Source organism: Myotis brandtii, unplaced genomic scaffold (genome assembly GCF_000412655.1).
Source record: "Myotis brandtii unplaced genomic scaffold, ASM41265v1 scaffold48, whole genome shotgun sequence".
In the NCBI taxonomy this organism is placed as follows: Eukaryota; Metazoa; Chordata; class Mammalia; order Chiroptera; family Vespertilionidae; genus Myotis; species Myotis brandtii.
Genome location: NW_005368341.1, coordinates 7,783,917 through 7,803,872, shown reverse-complemented (window position 1 = coordinate 7,803,872; position 19,956 = coordinate 7,783,917). Strand labels below are relative to the sequence as shown.

General features: G+C 40.5%; 1 protein-coding gene across 6 annotated transcripts in view; it reads left to right on the top strand.

Annotated features, from left to right (window-relative positions):
• CDK14 (cyclin-dependent kinase 14) overlaps positions 1-19,956 on the top strand; it is a 516,851-nt gene that overhangs the window by 371,430 nt on the left and 125,465 nt on the right. For all 6 annotated transcript variants that reach the window (XM_014547610.1, XM_005876105.2, XM_005876106.2 and 3 more), the window contains exon 10: positions 10,477-10,540. In XM_014547610.1, the coding sequence (XP_014403096.1) occupies positions 10,477-10,540 (64 nt within the window). The remainder of the gene's footprint in view (positions 1-10,476; positions 10,541-19,956) is intronic.

Below are 19,956 nucleotides of genomic sequence, written 5' to 3'. Positions count from 1 at the left end.
AGTTGCTTTAGGAGTCAACTGAGATGAATTAAGAGTCCTATTAATAATGTTGCAGCAGCGCCTGAGTGACAGGTTGTGTTCCATAGATCAATGAAACAGAATAGAGAGCCTAGAAATAAACTCATACCTATGTGGTCAGTGAATTTATGACAAAGGAGAAAAAATATACAGTGGGGTAAAGACAGTCTCTTCAATAAATGGTGTTGGGAAAACTGGACAGATACATGCATACAATGAAACTAGACCACGATTTTACATTATATGTAAGAATAAACTCAAAATGGATTAAAGACTTAAATTTAAGACCTGAAACCATAAAACTCCTAGAAGAAAGCATAGGCAATATAAACTCTCTGATCACTCTTAGCAAATATCTTTTCTGGTACATCTCCTCGGGCAAGGGAAACAAAAGAAAAAATAAACAAATGGGACTACCTCAAACTAAAAAGCTTTTGCACAGTGAAAGAAACCATCAACAAAATGTAAAGACAACCTACTGAATGGAAGAAGATATTCTCCAATGATACATCTGATAAGGGATTAATTTCCAAGTTAAATAAAGAACTCATACAAATTAACACCAAAAGACAAACAACCTGATTAAAAATGGAAAGAGGACCTGAATAGACATTTCTCCAAGAAGACATACAGATGGCCAGATATGTGAAAAGGTGTTCAACATCACCAGTCATCAGAGAAATGCAAATTAAAACCGCAAAGAGATAACACCTCACACCTGTCAGAACGGGTATCATCAGAAAATCAACAAACAACATGCTGGTGAGGATGTGGAGAAAAGGGGACCTTCATGCACTGTTGGTGGGATTGCAAATTGGTGCAGCCACTATGGAAAATAGTATGGAGATCCCCCAAAAACTAAAATGGAACTATATGACCCAGCAATCCCATTTCTGGGTATTTACCCAAAGAATCCAAAACACTCATTGGAAAAGACATACACATCCCTATGTTCATTGCAGCATTACTTAGACTAGCCAAGAGGAAGTAACCAAAGTGTCAATAGGATAAAGAAGAGGTGAAACATAAATTCAACAGAATATCACTTGGCTATGAAAAAGAAAGAAATCCTTTCATTTGTGACAACATGGATGAACCTCGAGGGTATTATGCTAAGTGAAACAAGTCAGAGAAATACAAATACCATATTATTTCATTCATATGTGGAACCTAAAAAAACCACAAACTCATAGATACAGAGAACAGACTGATGATTGACAGGTGGAATTGAGGTTGGGGGGCTGGGTGAAAAACGTGAAGGGATTAAGAAGTAAAAATTGGTAGTTAAAAATAGCCAAGAGGTTATAAAGTACAGCATAGGAATATAGTCAGTAATATTGTAGTAACTATCTATGGTGTAGGGGGTACCAGACATCACTGAGAACACTTCATAAGTTATATAGATGTTTAACTACTATGCTTCACACCTCAGATTATTGTAATATTAACTGTCATCTCTAACGGAAAAACAAACAAAAACAGTTAAATCCAGATTCTGTTCTGGTTCTGTTCTCTTCTAGGAGACCTAGGCAGGTACCCTCTTTGCATTACAGTTTTCTCATCTGCAGAGTAGCCCATATTGTCCTATCTTACTGGGTTGATGACAACTCATGAAATAATAGATGTAAAGTTGCCAACAGTAAAACAAGCTTATGTGAAGTTATTGCTGCAAGACATGTTTCCACAGCTTTTTCTGTTTACTTCCTGTTTTCTATGTATAAATAATCCATTTTGAGTATCATTTAGAAATAATCTCTTATAAATGGTAATTTTACTCTGTAGTAGGCTGAGTAAAGAACACTCAAAGATAGCAGACCCTTATTCCTGGCCTTATTTTACCTTATTTGGAAAATGATTTCTTTGCAGATGGAATTAAGTTAAGGATATTTAAATGAGGAGATTATCCTAGCTCAGTGGTCGGCAAACTGCGGCTCACGAGCCACATGCGGCTCTTTGGCCCCTTGAGTGTGGCTCTTCCACAAAATACCACGTGCGGGCGCGCACGTACAGTGCGATTGAAACTTCATGGCCCGTGCGCAGAAGTCAGTATTTTGTGGAAGAGCCACACTAAAGGGGCCAAAGAGCCGCATGTGGCTTGTGAGCCGCAGTTTGCCGACCACTGTCCTAGCTTATCCAGGTGGGCCCTAAATGCAGTCATTACTGTCCTTAAAAGAGAGAGTAGAAGGAGATTTGATACTGAAGAGGAAAAGGAGTGTGAAGACAGAGGCAGAAATTGGAGTGATAAGGCCACAAACCAAGGAACGCCCTTAGCGCCAGAAGCTGGAAGAAGCAGGGAGAGGGAGTGACCCTGCTGACATCTTGATTTCAGCTCAAGGAAACGGATTTCCAACCTCTGACTCCAGAACTTCTTGGAGAGAATTAAATTTCTGTCTTTTTAAGCCGCCATGTCTGTGGTCATTTGTTACAGCACCCACAGGAGACTAATACATTCCCATTAACATGTTTTTGAAGGTAATAAAATTTTCTAAAACACCAAGTTTCATAGTGTGAAGAATCAGTTCAATAGCGCTGTCATTTTAAATTTTAATGTCATAAAAATGAATACTTACAATACTACATTCTTTTAGGGCTAAAGTTCTAGTTTTGCGTTTTCTTGTCTCCCAATAAACAATGAGCTTGCACACAGTCATTGCTCAGTAAATAGGGAAACTACTTTCATTCAAGAAAAAGAAAATAGTGATCAATTTGGGTATGTGTTATGTGTCATGTATGACACATACCATGGGTGTCATAGAATTTTAATTGGCCTCAAGTTTGCAGCTGAAGTACAGAGCATCAGTGTTTTTAAAATTATCATTATTCGCATCCTGCCAGTTTTCAAAAGTGATTGGGAGCCTCTTGACGTGGAGACTCCTGGGGTATAAGACTGTTAAAGGACAGGAAAGCAGGTGCTGGTAGGTGAGCTCTGACTCACAGACCCTGAGCCCGTCCTCCATGCAACCATCCATAGTAGCTCCTGACACCAGCTGCCCACACCACTGAACTTGAAATTGCCCACAATTTCCCCTTTCCAAATGCTATTAAAAAAAAAAGATGAAGGTGGCCCTAATATCCTTGCTACTGCTTGTACCTTTTGGGTTAAAAAATCCAGTTATAATGAATTTTTTGAAGCAGTGCTTCTCAAACCTCAGTGTGCACAGGCATCACCCGAGGTTCATGCAGAATTACAGGTTCTCATTCATCGGGGTTGGGAGAAGGGTCTGGGCCTCTTTCCAAGGTGATGCCGCTGGGGGTTCAGGGACCACACTTTGAGCACCAAGGCTCTGGCATCTCCTGCTCCTGCCTCCACGTTCCTCTCCCTGGCTTTGTTTTTCTGCATTTTGTGGCGCTGCTTCAGGCAATCAGCCTAGTTCTGCTGCATTCGGTTGGCAACAATGCCCCCCTCCAGCCTCTGCAACCTCCACCCGGGGCTCCTGAGCTGGTTGCGTGTGTATTTCCATCGCCTCGGCTCCCAAGGCGCACTCTTGGGGACCGACAGTCTAAAGCCCTGTCACAATAACATCACTCAGAGAGAAGAGACACTGTTGCAATGGGAGTGAAATCGGTGAGGGAGTCAGGGCTTAGGCAAGCAGGGAATAGAAACAGTAGGTGAAAAGAGAGAGGGGGGACGGGAATGAAAATTTAGTTGGAAGAAAACATTTCAAATGAGCTATTGAATTTTCCAGTTAAGAGAATTTTCTGATTTCTCTAATAGTCAACTGCTTGTTTTGTTCATTCATCTACTGAAAGTCTTTTGTTGCCCTCTGCATCCAGGCCAAAGGCTTTTTGGAAAAAAAAAAAAGTATAAACCATCTAACTAAACTGAGCACCTCTGAGAGATTGCCCAGGTACACTGGGCTAGTCAGTGGTCCCAACCTTATCAGACATTTAGAGTCACTGGGGAGGTTTAGAAAATTCCACACACCAAGGCTGCAGCTCGGCCAATTAAATCAGAATGTTTGGGATGTGTCCCAGTCTCTCTCTCTCTCTCTCTCTCTCTCTCTCTCTCTTTCTCTCTCTCCTCCCCTCTCTCTATTTTTTATATATATAAATTCTTTTATACTTCTCAGGTGATTCCCATGTGCAGCCATGTATCACTGAGCCTGGCCTTTGCCTTGTAGCAGGTGGATTGAACTCACTTAAAATAAAACTCTAAGAGCTGTCCTTTACTATTTAGGTTACCTCTCATCTAAACCTTTGCCATGTTGAAAACTCTGCACAATATTTTGGAAACACCATCTCCTTTAATCCAGCTGATTAAATATTCAAATAGTTTTCTGAAGCCCCAGCAGCTTTTCATTTTCTCAGTCCAGCAGCTCCCTCTGCTGGCCTTTCTTAGGTAAAGCTCCCCGCTCTGCAGACTCTCACCACAGGTTTGGCTACTGTGAGAAACACAACCCCAAATCAGCATTTTAAAGCGCCTTTCCTAATCCTGCATCCAGCCTGTATGCCATGGGCCATTGCCAAAAATGAACAGTTCAAACAGTCTAGCCCCTCATCTAGTGGCCCTTTAGCTTAAGCCTTAGGGAATGATGGAAAAGAGGATTTAGGCACACACACCACATGCATGCATATATTTTGCTTATCTTGCTACTAGAAAATATTTTGATATCTGCTGTTGATTTTGCTGGTTCTATGCAGAATAATGAGCATTGATACTTACTTTGGATAGAAAATGGGGAAGGAAAGCTTTCTTTCATACCTTCTCTACCCTCCCTCATTTAGTCACACCCTTTTCCTCATCAACTCACTTCTCCCTACCTACCCTAAGTAGGATGAATAAAAGCAAAGGCAGATGTAAATGCATGACCTTATCTTATTGCCCAAACTGTTTGTTGTAGTATTACATCAGAATTTTACTGCACATGACCCTGTGTCTATAGAGGCAGGATTTGATTCTTATTGTATTTGAATGTAAAAGGTGGTGCCGTCCAACCCTTAGCTCCGATTGAACCTCATAAGGCTGTCTGTCCCATTTTATACAGCTCTTGTCATTAAGATATCCTTTTTTGTTGCATACTAATGTCTCACCCATTGCCCTTGTTTCCTGTCTGACCCAGCACAGCTTAAGTCAGGCCCCCATGGACACTACAGTCGTTGGTTTATTCCAGGCATTGTCCCAATCTCATTGAGAGTCCACACTTTCAGTCCACCTTGTGGGACATGGGTCCACCATGACCTTTCTGGGTATATCCCATGAAAGACTGCCTGTTTATTTTTGTCCCCCTTTACAGGCAGCACCTGGTATATGATATGACTCAGTGAGTAAATCTGTATTAGTTGCTTATTGCTGCATAACCATATTACTACAAACTCAATGACAACACATGTTTATCAGCTCACAATTCCTGGGGATCAGGAACCCAGGCCTGCTGAGCTGGGTGTCCTGCTTTAGTGTCCTACAGGGCTGCAGTCAAGGTGTCAACTGAGCCTGCAGTCCTATGTGAGGGTCAGCTGGGGAGGGATCACTTCCAGGCTCCTGGGAGTGGTCGCAGCATTCACTTTCTTGCTGGCTGTTGGCTGAGACCACTTTCATTCCCTTATCTATGTTCTAACTACATAACAGCTCACTTCCTTGAAGCCAGCAAGGGAGAGTCATCTAGCAAAATGGGAGTGAGCGTCTTACACAATATAATCACACAAGTGACAGCTTGTCATTTTGCCATATTGTGTTGATTGGGAGCAAGTCCCCAGTCTCATCCACACTCAGGGGAAAGCGTATGAACACGAGGAGGCGGGCCAGCTTAAAGTCAGTCCCCCTCAACCTCCTTTGATTTCCACTGCGTGGTCTCATAGAATCTGTACTCAGCTAAAAGCCATGAGTCTTTTTTTACACAAATTGTTGCCAGCCAAGTCTTCCCATCTTGAATCATTAATTAATAGAACCTAAGTGCTGGACTTTGTTTATTGGCATTAGGTTTTTCTGTGTTATGTTCAGGAAATTGTTCCAACCTGATTAAATATTTGTTAATCCTAACTCAGCCATCAGAATATTATACATCTCTTCTATTTTGTGTCATTGGAAAATACAATACATTTTCTTATGTCTTCCTTTAAGTCGTTGAAGATATATATATATATAGTGTGTGTGTGTGTGTATGTGTGTGTGTGTGTGTGTGTGTGTGTGTGTGTGTCGCTGGGGGGAGAGAGAGAATGAAAAAGCCTAGTTTCTCATATCCAAAACCTGCCTCTAGAATTGGTCAGTTGGCTGTCAATCATTTAATACCATCTGAGCCTCATTTCTCCATTTGGTCTGGGAACGCACTGGACAGCTCTGAAGGGCGTAGTCTTTCTAGTCAAACCAACCTGGTTTTGGATTCCAGCTCCACTTGATAATTCTTTTTCTAGATCAAGAGCACGCAAGCAGGATAAGAGTTAGGAAGTTCTGCTTTCTCTCTGGCCACTTTTGAACTTTATACCATCCATTCCAGAGCCGAGTGTGTGATGGCCAATCCAGCTCTGCTGAGCCCCTTCACATTTCATTAAGGACTTCTCACAGAGGAACCAGAAAAATTCTGGTTCTGTGAAGCCATCATTATCTTAGAGATGTATGCGTGGACTCTCAGAGATTCTGTTGAAATTTTATAGAAGTTATTCGGATGTTCTCCATTTCCTTAGATTCACGACTAAGTTGGTTTGGAATCATCGGCACTGCTATAGAGTGCCCCTCTCATAAAACACAGGACTAGAGAGGGCATGGGCATGTTCCCCGTCACTTCATCGGGGCGTCCCATGTGAGCCAGTTGTATCTGTGTCTGCTGGGTCAGAATCCCTCTGTCAGAGACTTCCTGACCCTGATCCGGGAAGAACCATAAGCATTCCTTGTTCTGCTTAAACTATGGGTGTTCATAGGGGAAAGCCCAGGGACTCACTTTTAGCAGCCTCAGGGCAAAGACTAGTAAATGTGAGAATTAGTGAAACGATTGGTAATTCAGAAGAGAAGTCAGTGTTTCTGACCAACAGGAGTTCTTAAACTCTGAGCGCTAGAACTTTAGAATTTGTAAATGCTTCAGCAGAAAGCCTCGTTTCCTTTTTCTTGTTTTCCTCTGCCCCTCAGAGAGGCTGTCATGATGGGTGAGGTTCAAACCCGTTCCTGTCAGCGCACAGACAGGCCTGGAAGAGTAAATTCCAGGGCATTCGATCCTCGTTGATCAGGGTCAGGCAGTGTAAACCTTTACTGATAAGGTGAGAGCACCCCTTGTTTTCCTAGCAGATACTGAAAGTCCTGGAATTCACAGTCTTCTGGGAACTGTATACATGTGACTATAGGGAAGACCATTCTGTGGCTGTGGTTTGGCATTTGCTTTCTCCTACCACGTATGCTGAAGAGTTCCAAATGTTTTTCTGGATCTTTTCCCTCTGCTATGATCCATGTCTATGTTTCTGACTGCCCTCTACACATCCCCTATCTTGATGGGTAGGCATTTCTAACGTTTAACAGGCCCAGAACTTAACTCATTGCCCTCAGCCCCCAAACTTGCTTTATCGCCTGTATTCTTTATTTCAGCTAATAACTTCTTGTTCCCCATAGAATGGCTCCTAAACTGAAAGCAATGCATTTTACATCATGACTCACAATGCATGCGTGCACACACACACACACACACACACACACACACACACACAAAACCTGAACTGAGATTTCATAAAACATTATGTATTTTTACCATGTATGTTGCCCTCTGATATTTTCTATGTAATTTTCTCTTTTGAAAAATGCTGATGTCAATACTCTTAAATGAAAATTTACAATCCACCAATGAGTCATCTGTAGTGGGAAAACCTGAAACAGATAAAATTTAGTTTCCTTGGGTTTGGTTCTGGCCCTAGCCTCCCTGGCATCCTTCACACTGTTATTAGACACATCATTCATTCATTAAGTCTGTCAGTTGATATTTACTGAGTGTATGGGACACGGTAGGCACTATGGATCCAGAGACAAACACTATGGTCTCCACTCTGCAGTCCAGGGTCCAATGAGAAGACAGATAGTTAATCTAACAATTATGAGGCAGTAGGTATGTCTTACAGAAGTCTGCAAAATGCCCTCGGAGATCACAAAGATCACCCCATGCAACTTGGACCAGAGAATCCACATGTCTTTCAGGAAAAGATGAAGCATGAGCTGAAGCTAGAATCAGAGATAGGAGTTAACCTGACTAATTAGGGGCAGGACATTCCAGAAGAATGTACTTTCTCCAAATACCCATGTTGTTCCAGGGCCTGAGCAACATGGGTATTTAGAGAAAGTATTTTGACATAATCTTTTCTTTTTAACCAGAATACTTTCCTGCATTCCCTCCCTTTCTTTACTTGGCCAACTGTCAGTGTTCCTTCTTTCTCCCACTAACCGATCCTCTCCAATGTAGCTTTTCTCCCCGCCCTCAGGTAGACCCACTCAATCCCCTCTTTGAGCTCTCACCTCCCTCTCCCTCTCAGAGAGCACTTATGCTGAAGGTAGGTCATCGGTGCCTTTGTTCATCTGCCTCACCAGAGTAGGAGCACCTCAAGGCGGAGCCCAGTCTCATCCCTCTGTCTTCTGTGACAAACAGTAAATACTAGTCCAGTGAAGAGATGAACTAGTAAAGGAGCAGAGAGATGTGCAAGCCACAGCACAGGGGTAGGATGAAGCTGCTTAAATGAATATGTATAAGGTTTTTAGCATATCAAAGCATGTTGTTTTAAGATTAAAATGGGCCGGAGATGCTTATTTACAGATGTGGTAACCATGTTTTAAATGTTGATGGCACGCGGGCTACAATTTTTGTATGTGCACTGTTTTATTTGTAAAAGACTATTTCTGGCTTTTAGAGAATACCAGTTTTTCTTTCTAACTTAAAAGTATCTTGGTGGTAGAATTTCTTAGTTGATTAATATAAATGGAATTCTGATACCAGAGACAACACACACACACTTTTCCTACTGCACAAGTACCCTATCATCTCTAACCATATATTTCAGCCAAATTGTCTCCCAAAAAGGCTTTTATAAGAAGCAAAGTTGACTTTTTTTAATTGATTTTTTTTAGAGAGGAAGGATAGAGAAATATAAACATTGATTGGCTGCCTCCTGCACCCCCTACTGAGGTTCCAGCCACCAACCTGGGCATGTGCTCTGACTGGTCGGTGACCTCCTGGTTCATGGGTCGACACTCAACCACTGAGCCACACTGGCAGGGCCCAAAATTGATGTTTAATACTTCGTTTCCTTTGGCCACTAGCTGCCAAGTTTGTATTTCCTGTGCCCATTGTCCCAGGAGTTGTAGGCAGGAGACGAATTGGAAACCTGGAATCTCAAATTCCTCTTGTTTTGCCAGCTTCTGGCTTTATCTCTTGCCATTTTTAACCTCTTTGACTCTTTGTGCTGGTTCATGATAGTTGGGGTTAGAGCATGTGGCATTGATTCCTGTGGAAAAAAGTAGGCGGACTAGGTTCTCCCACATGGCCAGCGCCTCCCTCACCTGACCCCGTGTCCTGTGGGTGCTCTGAATACTGTCTAATAGGGACATAGTGCTTGCTGCAGGCCAGGTTCTATTCTCACCACAGATGAGGGAGGTGCTCTTACCACCTCCAGTTTACAAATGAGGAAGTTGATGCTCGGTGAGGTGATTTCTTGCCCAAGGTCCTATAACTAGTAAGTAAGTAGAGGTGCAGGGGGTCTGTCTCCGGGGTCTGAGCTCTCAACCCTTCAACTCCACTCTTCTCAGTCGGTGACTTACCATGACCATGGAGTGTAATAGTCATAGATGGTGGAGTTGGAAATTCAAATGAAGTGTAAAAATGCAGGCCCAGTTATATGGGAGCTGGAATTGCCCTTTAATTCCTTTAACCAGATCAAACGTGGTGGTGATAGAAAAGCACACAGGGAAAGAAGGTAGAAATGCGGGTAAGGAAAGGAAAAAGTCCAGGGAGAACAGTATTTTAGGACGAGGAACCTATGAATCACATAATTAAAGATGTTAACTGTAATGAGCATATGGCCAGTAGAGAAGCTAGCCTCCCAGGCTGTCCATCCTGCTTCTTTGAAACTGCAATGCTCAGACAGAGGATGTGGGATGAGAAATGACAGATTCTTAGAACTGTTTAATGACTAGACATCTGATACCGGAGTGAAGGACAAAAGCTCATGCAAGAATCATGAGGGGCACGGGCATACTTTATTCAGTTCCATGAAGATGATAGCTTATCGTTTGAGTTCTAAACCTACTTATTAAGTTTGGAGTTGATAAAATGCAGCCGATTTCACTTGTCTTACCTCATTCAGCTGCATATGTTAAAGCACAGGCATTCATCTTGGGTGGCTCTTTAGCTGGGTTTGGGTTTTACTGAAATAAAATTCCTGGCACACGATAATGGAAAAGAAAAAAAATCCAGAGTTTCATCATATGCAGTGTACTGGAGAATTTTGAGTGCTTTGGAAATAATAAGTCTGTTTCCACAATTTCCTGCTCTCCACTAGGTTCTTGGAACGCCAAATGAGGACACTTGGCCTGGAGTTCACTCTTTACCACATTTTAAGCCAGGTATGTTTCATTCATCTCAAATGACTAAATGCTTCCTATATGTAAAAGGTGAAGATATAAATGTTCCCCCTCAAACTCATATATTACCTTGAAAATTTCTTGTTACTTTCGTCATTGTGTATTCTACATATAAGTGGAGTTGTCTTTTATTTTCACATTTTATTTTTCTTGTGAAGATAGAATAAATGATATCCCTCAGAAGAGATTTTCATCATGAGGGTTGTAATTCATTTGACTTGACAGGCTGATCTTGAAGTAAGCATTCATTTCATTATCAGCGAGATTAGCATCTATGTCTATAAAACAAAATTTAAATCGGGGTATGACAATCTGTGTGACTTCTTGTAATAATACTAGGAAAAGTATTAATTATAAAAAGGAAAACATCACATTTTGATTTCTTTTTTAAAAACTAGCAACTTACGGTCAGTGAATTTGAGTTTAAACAGATGAAATGTTCTGAATGTCCTATTGTACAGCATTCAGTCTTTTTTAAATGTAAAATATTTAAACACCTAAACGGGAAAATCTGAGAGAAAAATGCAGTACTTGTAAAAATGAACTGTCAGGTTTTTGCTCACCAGGAGGTGGCAGTCAAGAAACTTTCAACTTTAATGATTATATTAAACAGAAGAAGAATCTCAAACTTGGTCTGTTTAACTTTTATAGGAGGGATGAAAGGTTTGCAATTGGAAATTTAATAAAAATCAGTGAAATGAATTATTGTAAAATGATTCTCTTGTTGGTTGTTGGGTTTTTATTTCTTAGTTACAAAACATGTATTATATAAAATGCAGACCCACCATAAAATTACTGAAAGGGATTTTATGGAAGATCTAATAGTTCATTATTTTATGAGGGAAAAGAACTATGAATAATTTCTGTAATTGGGGCCAAGTATATTCTTTTTCTCCACTTCCCCTCTTTTAGGGGACTATCAAGAATAAATTATGACTGAATTTGGAAACTATTTTTATTCTTAATATTTTTCTTCTGAAAGTATAGAGTGTGTACTGAGAATTCTTTTATCTTCTTCAGTGCCCAAGGACTCTCTGTACTTTTACTAAAAATTTTACTAACTTCTGTGTTCTAAAATACTATAGCAACTTAACAATTTAGATGGATTTTTATCTCTTTTTTTTTTTCAACTGAGCAAGAATCATCCTCCAACTGCTCCAATTGTCCCTAGTGAGTCTAAGTGAGAACACAGCTCTTTGTAAATGTTCCAAATTTGGGCTCTTAAAGAAGGTTAGTATCTAACTTATAAAGTCTGAAGAAATAAGACAAAGGAGACTGTGAAAAAAATGAAATGAATAAAGATGGGTGCAGAAAGAAACAATTAAGATCAGTAGTCATTTGGCCTGCCAAGTTTCTGCACTAGAAAACATGAAGGAATTTGTTGATTTTGGTGTAAATAGAATTTATCTTCCTCAACAGCCTACAAAAGCATTTATCAAATGTGTCCTGGAAAGTAATATGATGTAGTAGAAAATAAGCTAACAGATTGAGAACTGCATGAGATCAGAGACTGTGCATAATACCTATTTTGATGTTCAACAAATGTTTGTTTCCCTGAATTATATTGAATTAGAGGCCCAGGGCATGAAATTCGTGCATGGGTAGGGTCCCTAGGCCTGGCCAATGATCAGGGCCGATCAGGGCCTTCTGGCTGCCGACCAAGGCCTTCCTACTGCCGGCCAGGGCCTTCCTTCATTCCATGCCACCACCTGGTGGTCAGCGCACGTCATAGCGAGCAATCGAACTCGCAGTCAAACTCCCGAGGAGACACTTTGCATATTAACCTTTTATATATACAGAGGAGTAAAACAGACATTACTTATGTGACTGTTTTGATAGATATATAAATTAGGACATATATGTTTAAGTTATTAATATGATGTACAGGTGTCACTACAGATCTATGGTACATAATAGGTCAGGGGAATCCAGAAGAATAACATGTGCAGATGGTAATAACATGTGCATGGGAGCTGATAAACAAGAAAGATGTTATGGGCCAAGCTGGAGGCTTGAGGATGAGAGAAGAAGTGGTAAATGCTTCCTGAGTTGGCTTGAGAGGAGTCAAGGGAAGACAATATATTAGATTGAGGCAAAGGAAGCCAATCTATGAGTCCTTTCATGCAGCCCAGTAGGGGTCCTCATCTCCCCCAGTCTGGACCTCATACTCCAGGGAAGAAGATGCACATTCCAAGAGGATAAAGGGATCAGTGGTAGGTCCATCAACCCTTCACCTCCTTATTCTGCCCCACAGCGTGCCCTGGAAAGTCTGAGGGAAAACAAAACATCTGAGCTATGAGGACATACTTTGTTTTGTTTTGTTTAATAGACTTTAATTTTTTTAGAGCATTTTTGGTTCATAGCAAAATTAAGTGGAAGGTACAGAAATTTCCCATATATGCCTTTCCCCATATATGCACAGACAACCTCACCATATCAACACCCCCACCAGAGTGGTACATTTGTTACACTGATGGACCTTCGTTGACATGTCAATATACCCAAAGTCCATAGTTTACATTAGGATTCATTCTAGGTGTTGTATAGTCTATGGATTTGTACAAATGTGTAATGACATGTATCCACCATCATACTATCACACAGAGTAGTTTCCCTGCTCTAAAAATCCTCTGTGCTCCGCCTTTTTATTTCTCCTTCCCCCAACCCCCTGGCAACCACTGATCTTTTCACTGTCTCCATAGTTTTGCCTTTTTAAGAATGTCATACAATTGGACTTGTACAGGATGTTGCCTTTTCAGACTGGCTTCTTTTACTTAGTAATATGCATTTCAGTTTCCTTCATGTCTCCTCATGGCTTGATAGCTGATTTTTTTAGAGCTGAATATTCCGTTGTCTGGATGTTTATTCACTCACTCACCTACTGAAGGACATCCTGATTGTTCCAAGGTTGGACGGTTATGAATCAAGCTGCAGATTGTTGTGTGGATAGAAGTTTTCCGTTCCTTTGAGTAAATACCAAGGAGAGTGATTGATAGATTGGACATGTTTTGCTTAGTTTTTGAATAGGTAATAAATTTAAGCAACTCAAGATATCAAACAATATTGAGAGAAGCAAAGCCTCCCATCTACCACTTCCCCAGCATCACTGCCCGCCCCCCCCCCACAGCCTCAGGCCCCATTTTACTAGTTTCTTATGTTCCTTTTCTTTATGTAAATGAAAGAAATTATAAAAGTATATTTTTATGGTTCGAATATTAAACACAGTTTTGGCCTTGCTTTTCTCACTAATGCGTCCTAGGGCTTCCCATGCAGAGGAGGCCTGTGAGCTTCCCTCTTCTCTTACAGATGCATTGTTTCCCATGGCATGGATTTAACCTGTTCCCCACGTATGGACATTTGGGTTGTTTCTAGTGTTTGGCTATTATAAATATTAAAAACCTGTAGATAGGCACATACAATACACATTGCATGTATGCAAGTATATCTGAGCGATAAGTTACCAGATGTAAGGTTAAAGAATCAGTAAGTACTTAAGGCTATAATTTTGAACTCTTCTTTTGGGCTGTTGTCCAAAGGGATGGCTACAGGTGGCTCTGACCAGCAATAGTATTGTGTGGTGAAGAGTACTTGGAGGAAAGTAGAGCAAGAAATTGGCTCAGGCAGTGCCAGGAGAGGAGGTGATTTACAGTTTTGAATGGTAAATATAATCAAGGAAGGCCCCACTGAAAAGATGACATTTGACTGAAGGACATGAAAGAGCCATCAAGAGATGGAAGAAGGAACTGGGAGAAGCTCCAGGGCGGTCTAGTCCTGTTCTCCCCTTTGTAAGGTGAGGGCCTGCGGTCAGGATGTCGCAGGACTCCCTGCGTTAGTGGAGAGGTGGAGTAGCCCAGCTCTCCCTGGGTTTCTGTTCAGTCCTCCCTTTTCCAGTGCACATCGCGGAAGATCCTGCTGCTGGATATGAATTGTGATTTCTCCCTGACCTTCTTCTACTGAACATTATTTCTTGACTCAACCTCTTCTTTGTTGTTGTTGTTTGCAAAGAACTTTAAATTTTATTTTTCAATTCCAGATCACATTTAACATTATTTTGTATTGGTTTCAGGTGTACAGCATAGTGGTTAGACAATCATATACTTTACAAAGTGGTCCCCTGATATTCCCACTACCCACCTGGCACCATACATGATGCCATGTAATATTATTGACCATGTTCCCTATGTTGTTCTTTATGAACAATTAGTTTATAAAGAACATTTCAGAGAAGTAGAGAGGATCTGATCTCTGTATTTAGTAAAATACATCAAACCGCAAATATCACTTGGCATTAAATAGTTTGGCCCCAAAATAACATGTAGATTCCATGTCTGATACTTTCAATCACTTCTTAAATGCTTCCAACAAAACAGGCATTTAACAGCTACTGAATGACAAATTATTATCCACGAGTTTAAAAAGAAAGGCACTGTAAAATTCGGGGGTGAGGTAGGAAATGTTCCCAGACAAGAAGCAATTAAAAGTCATGTAATGGCAAGTCCTGGCTTGGGAGAAGTTATTCTCACACCAGTTGGCAGTAATATAGGCATGGGGACAGCTTTTTCCCCATAGGTCCTTCGCTGACCCGAGGACTTGATATGAAATGTCATAGATACGGCCAATGCTATAACATGAAAATAAGAAATAGCCAAAAATCTTGATAATCACTCAAAAATGTAAAATACAGCAATCCTCCTTGTCCACAGTGTTTTCTGCATTTCAGTTACCTGTGGCCAACTGAGGTTTGAAAATATTAAATGGGAAATTCCAGAAATAAACAATTGATAAGTTTTAAATTGCATGCCATTCAGAGTAGCGTGATTAATTCTTGGTCTGTGCCTCTCGGTCCTTCTCTGTCCTGCCTGGGACATGAATCATCCCTTTGTCTCATGTATCCACAATGTATACTCCCCTCTGCCCAGTAGTCACTTAGTAGTTTATCATTTACTAGACTGTCCTGTGATGTAGTGCTTATGTACAAATAAATCTTATTTTACTTACTAATGGCCCCCAAGGTTAAGAGTAGTGATGCTGGCAATTCAGATATGCCAAAGTCAGTACCATTAATATCTCATCATTTACACAAAATATCAGTGGGCAAAGAAGTGTACCCCACTCACAAAGGTGGGAATAGAGAAGAGAGAAAATATTTTCTGAATAACTAATGTCCCCCACTAGGTCTTCTAACTTAGGACACTTGTTTTCTACTCCTGGCTAAAATACATGAATCAAATTAATTTCTGTTTAAAATAATGTTGATTTTAAAATCCCTTTAAGTCATTTTCTTAGGGCTTTATGACTATGGAGTAATAACACGCTAATAGGTGAGAGAAAAAAAAATCTTGGTTTTCATTATTTAAGATGGAAGTAATATTTTAAACACCCCCCTCCCTAATATTCAAGTCAGATAATAGGGTGATAAACCGATTATGAATAATTAGCTCAGTTGTAAAATCTGATGAAATTTTCTTCCCTTTCATATGATCCAGCACTCTCAAAATACCATTGTAGCTAATAAACAATAATGTTTGTAATTGAGATTCTTTTAAAAAGAAATAAGTATGTGTGTACAGAGATGATTTCGCCTCTAGCAGCAGTTCTCAACCTGTGTGTCGCGACCCCTGAAAATACATCCTGCATATCAGATATTTACATTATGATTCATAACAGTAGCAAAATTACAGTTATGAAGTAGCAACAAAAATAATTTTATGGTTGGGGGTCACCACAACATGAGGAACTGTATTAAAGGGTCGCGGCATTAGGAAGGTTGAGAACCACTGGCAGAGCCACCTTTGTAAACCCAATTAATAATCTCCTTGACTGTAAAGAAGGACAATTGGTACTCTCTCAGAATGCCAGCCCTTGCTCTCCACTAGGGCATTGAAATCACAGAATTACATACAAGCAGTTAGAAGAGCAATGACGTGTCTGTGATTTTTATGCATTTCTTTAACTGTTGCCTCAAGATGGATATTTAGGGTAGCTTAGCATTTATCCTCCCTAGAGTAGTACTGCTTTTATAGACCACATGTCTGCCTTGTCCATGTATAACATAACTGTGCCAGATGCTCAGCTTTTCACGCATATTAATAACAGTTGTGGCAGTAATAATAGCTAACAAGGATTGAATGTTTATTATGTGTCAGACACACTTATTAGCTCTGGAGTTGTATTTTCTCAGTGAACATGCATGGCTAACTATTTAACGTAAGGACTGCTATGAGCCCTGTGTGTAATATAGGAAAACTGAGGCACTGAAATATTTTTTTGAAGTAATATGTCTAAAGTCACTAGAATTGGAAGACATTTGTGGGGGATGTCCTGTGTACACAAGACAGGTTTGGTCTCCTAGACTTGAAAGCATAAGACACGTGAAGCCTGTGGAAAGAGCATTAGGAGTAAGGAGAGTATTATTTGTGTGCTTAGGTTTTTTAAAATAGGCTTCATTTCTTAGAGAAGTTTGAGGTTCACAGCAAAACTGAGCAGAAGGTATAGACCTTTCCCATATGCCCCTGGTCCTCACACATGCACAGCCTCCCCCATCATCAACATTCCCCACCAGAGTGGTTCATTTGTTATAACCGATGAGCCAACTTTGACACATCATTATAACCCAGAGTCCATAGTTGGCATTAGGGTTCATACTTGGTATTGTACATTCAGTGGGTTTGGTCAAATGTGTGATGACATGTATCCATCATTATAGTGTTACACAGAGTAATGTCAATGCCCTAAGAAAATCCCCTGTGTTCTACCTATTCATCCCGCCCTCTCCCTTAGCCCCTAGCAACCACTGATCTTTTTACTGTCCCCATAGTTTTACCTTTTCCAGAATCTCATATAGTTGCAAGTGAGATTTTTATTGCTGGTTAAAGGAACTTTGATTTGTTTGTGCTTCTTATGTATCCCAGCTCTTTGGTAGCAGTAGACTGGGAGCAGAGACTGGTTCAGCCCCTGCCACTAGCCTGCTTTAGGGCCTCAGGCAACTCAGCCTTTCTTCTTTCTTTTTTCTTGATTTCAGAGAGGAAGGGAGAGGGAGAAAGAGATAGAAACATCAATGATGAGAGACAGTCATTGATTGGCTGCCTCCTGCTTGCCACCTACTGTGGAATGAGCCCACAAACCCACACATGTGCCCTGACCAGGAATTAAACCTTGATCTCCTGGTTCATAGATCAACGCTCTACCACTAGGTCACACTGGCTGGGCCAACTCAACCTTTCTAACTGTAATTCACTTTCTTGTCACATGAAATGGCTAGACTACCATTTTGCTCAGGTCCTGTCTAGCTCCCACTTCCCTGGGAAGGCTAAGTGCTCCCTTCCTGATCTCTTTCCCCCTTTGCTGAGTTGGGTGGAGGGGTGGGTGGGGACACACAGAGAGTGAGACACAAAGTCTCCTTTCTTTTCTGGGAGCTATAAAGAATCATTCTGATTTGTGAATGGTACAATTTAGACTTTAATAAATGCCTAACTGATTAAACTTGACCTCTCTAGAGAAAATGTCTTATGGAAAGAGAAGTGTTCCCTGACGTTTAGGTTGGGAAAGGTGTGGATAGTTAGAAGACTTCACCTGGGAATATACACTCCCAAACCCACATATGTATGTACATTAGAAAAACCAAATGCTGTCCGAAGTCAGAGTGTAATGAATATAACAGAATATTTGTTTATGAAAGTTGCTCAAAGGTTACTCATTTTAACATGCACACCAGTGGGAATTGGAGGATGGTTTGCTGCAGCCAGGGCTGGGCAGGATGCTGCAGTTTCCTGGTTTCTGGACTGAAGATGACTGTTAGCATCTGGGGAAGCCACTCTGGTGCCAGCTACAGGGCAATGCAATTCTGGTCAGTGTTAACATGTCACATCAGAGCTTCTCACTGGTAACACTGGAGCTGTGTCATATCTCAAGCATAAATTTGGGGGATATCAAGTGTTTTAAAGCTGTGAATTGCAACTGTGCAATTTCTAAAGTGCCCTGTTTGGATCTCTGTGCTTTTTGGGGGCTGAGATATCTAAAATCCCCATATTTTGGAACAAGCTTAGCCTTCTATTTGGGGTAAACCTTCTTCTACTGTACATGAATTCTGCTCTGCTTCTGTTCTAAGCACTATAGATGGTTTCAATTCAGCTATTATAAATCTTGATCAGAATATCAACTGAAATGTTTACTGCTAACCTGCTTTTCCTGTAATAAATATATAAAGGCAAAATCTTGTAAATATAGTTTTCTCCTATTGATATTCCCTTAGTATTGGCTCCCATGACATAGGCTACTCATGACTTTATGTTTTGTGCACTGTTCTATTTACAGTGCCTAGAACAGTGCCTGGCAAGCAGCAGGCACATGATAAATATTTGCAGAATGAGTAAGAGAATGAATGAATACTCACGCCTTCTATCCTGAAGAACCTAGATATATTATTTGTTGCATAAACAAGTAACTAGGGTGACTGTCTGAAATGTCACCAGTGATTCATGACTATGTTCATTGTTCACCCTTATAAAGGACTGGAGCCCTTTTCTTCTATGGAAGTAATCTTGAGAAAGGCTTCAGGTTCCACACTTCAGCCAGGTAATAGGATGCCCACAGCTCTTTGTTTCTATCCTTACTACTTGTACAAGCTCAGAAAGGAAAAGTAAATGCATTTTTTAAATATATTTTTATTGATTTCAGAGAGGAAAGGAGAGGAAGAGAAAGATAGAAACATCAATGATGAGAGAGAACCATTGATTGGTTGCCTCCTGCATGCACCCTACTTGGGATCAAGCCCACAACCCAGGCATATGCCCTTGACTGGAATCGAACCTGGGACCCTTCGGTCCACAGGTCAACGCTCTATCCACTGAGCCAAACCCAGCTAAGGCAATGCATTTTTTTCAATGCAAAAGAATCTGAAGGAATTTAATTGTGAATAGTTGAATATATGGTTTAGAGCAGTGATTTTCAACCTTTTCATCTCATGGCACACATAAACTAATTACTAAAATTCTGGGGCACACCAAATTTTATATATATATATATATTTGCCAATCTGACAAAAATAGGCATAATTTTTGATTCATTCACACCATATGGCTATTGTGCTTACTGTTGTCATTTTTTAATTTGACAGTCTAAGGGAAAAGAGATCAGTGCCCTTGACTAAATAGGCAGATAGTGCATGTTTTAAAAATCCTTGCAGCACACCAGTGTGCCTCTTATGGCACATTATCAAAAATTGCTGGTTTAGAAGAGTTAATTATAAAGTACGTCTTGACTTATATTTATTCTGTGGTATTATTTACATGGGATGATATTAAATCCATTTGCAAAAGATATACTAAAGTTTGAGACGACTTTTGATTTTTTCCTCTATTGTTAGTCCTCCTTCACCAGCCTCCCCTCCAGCCCTCCCT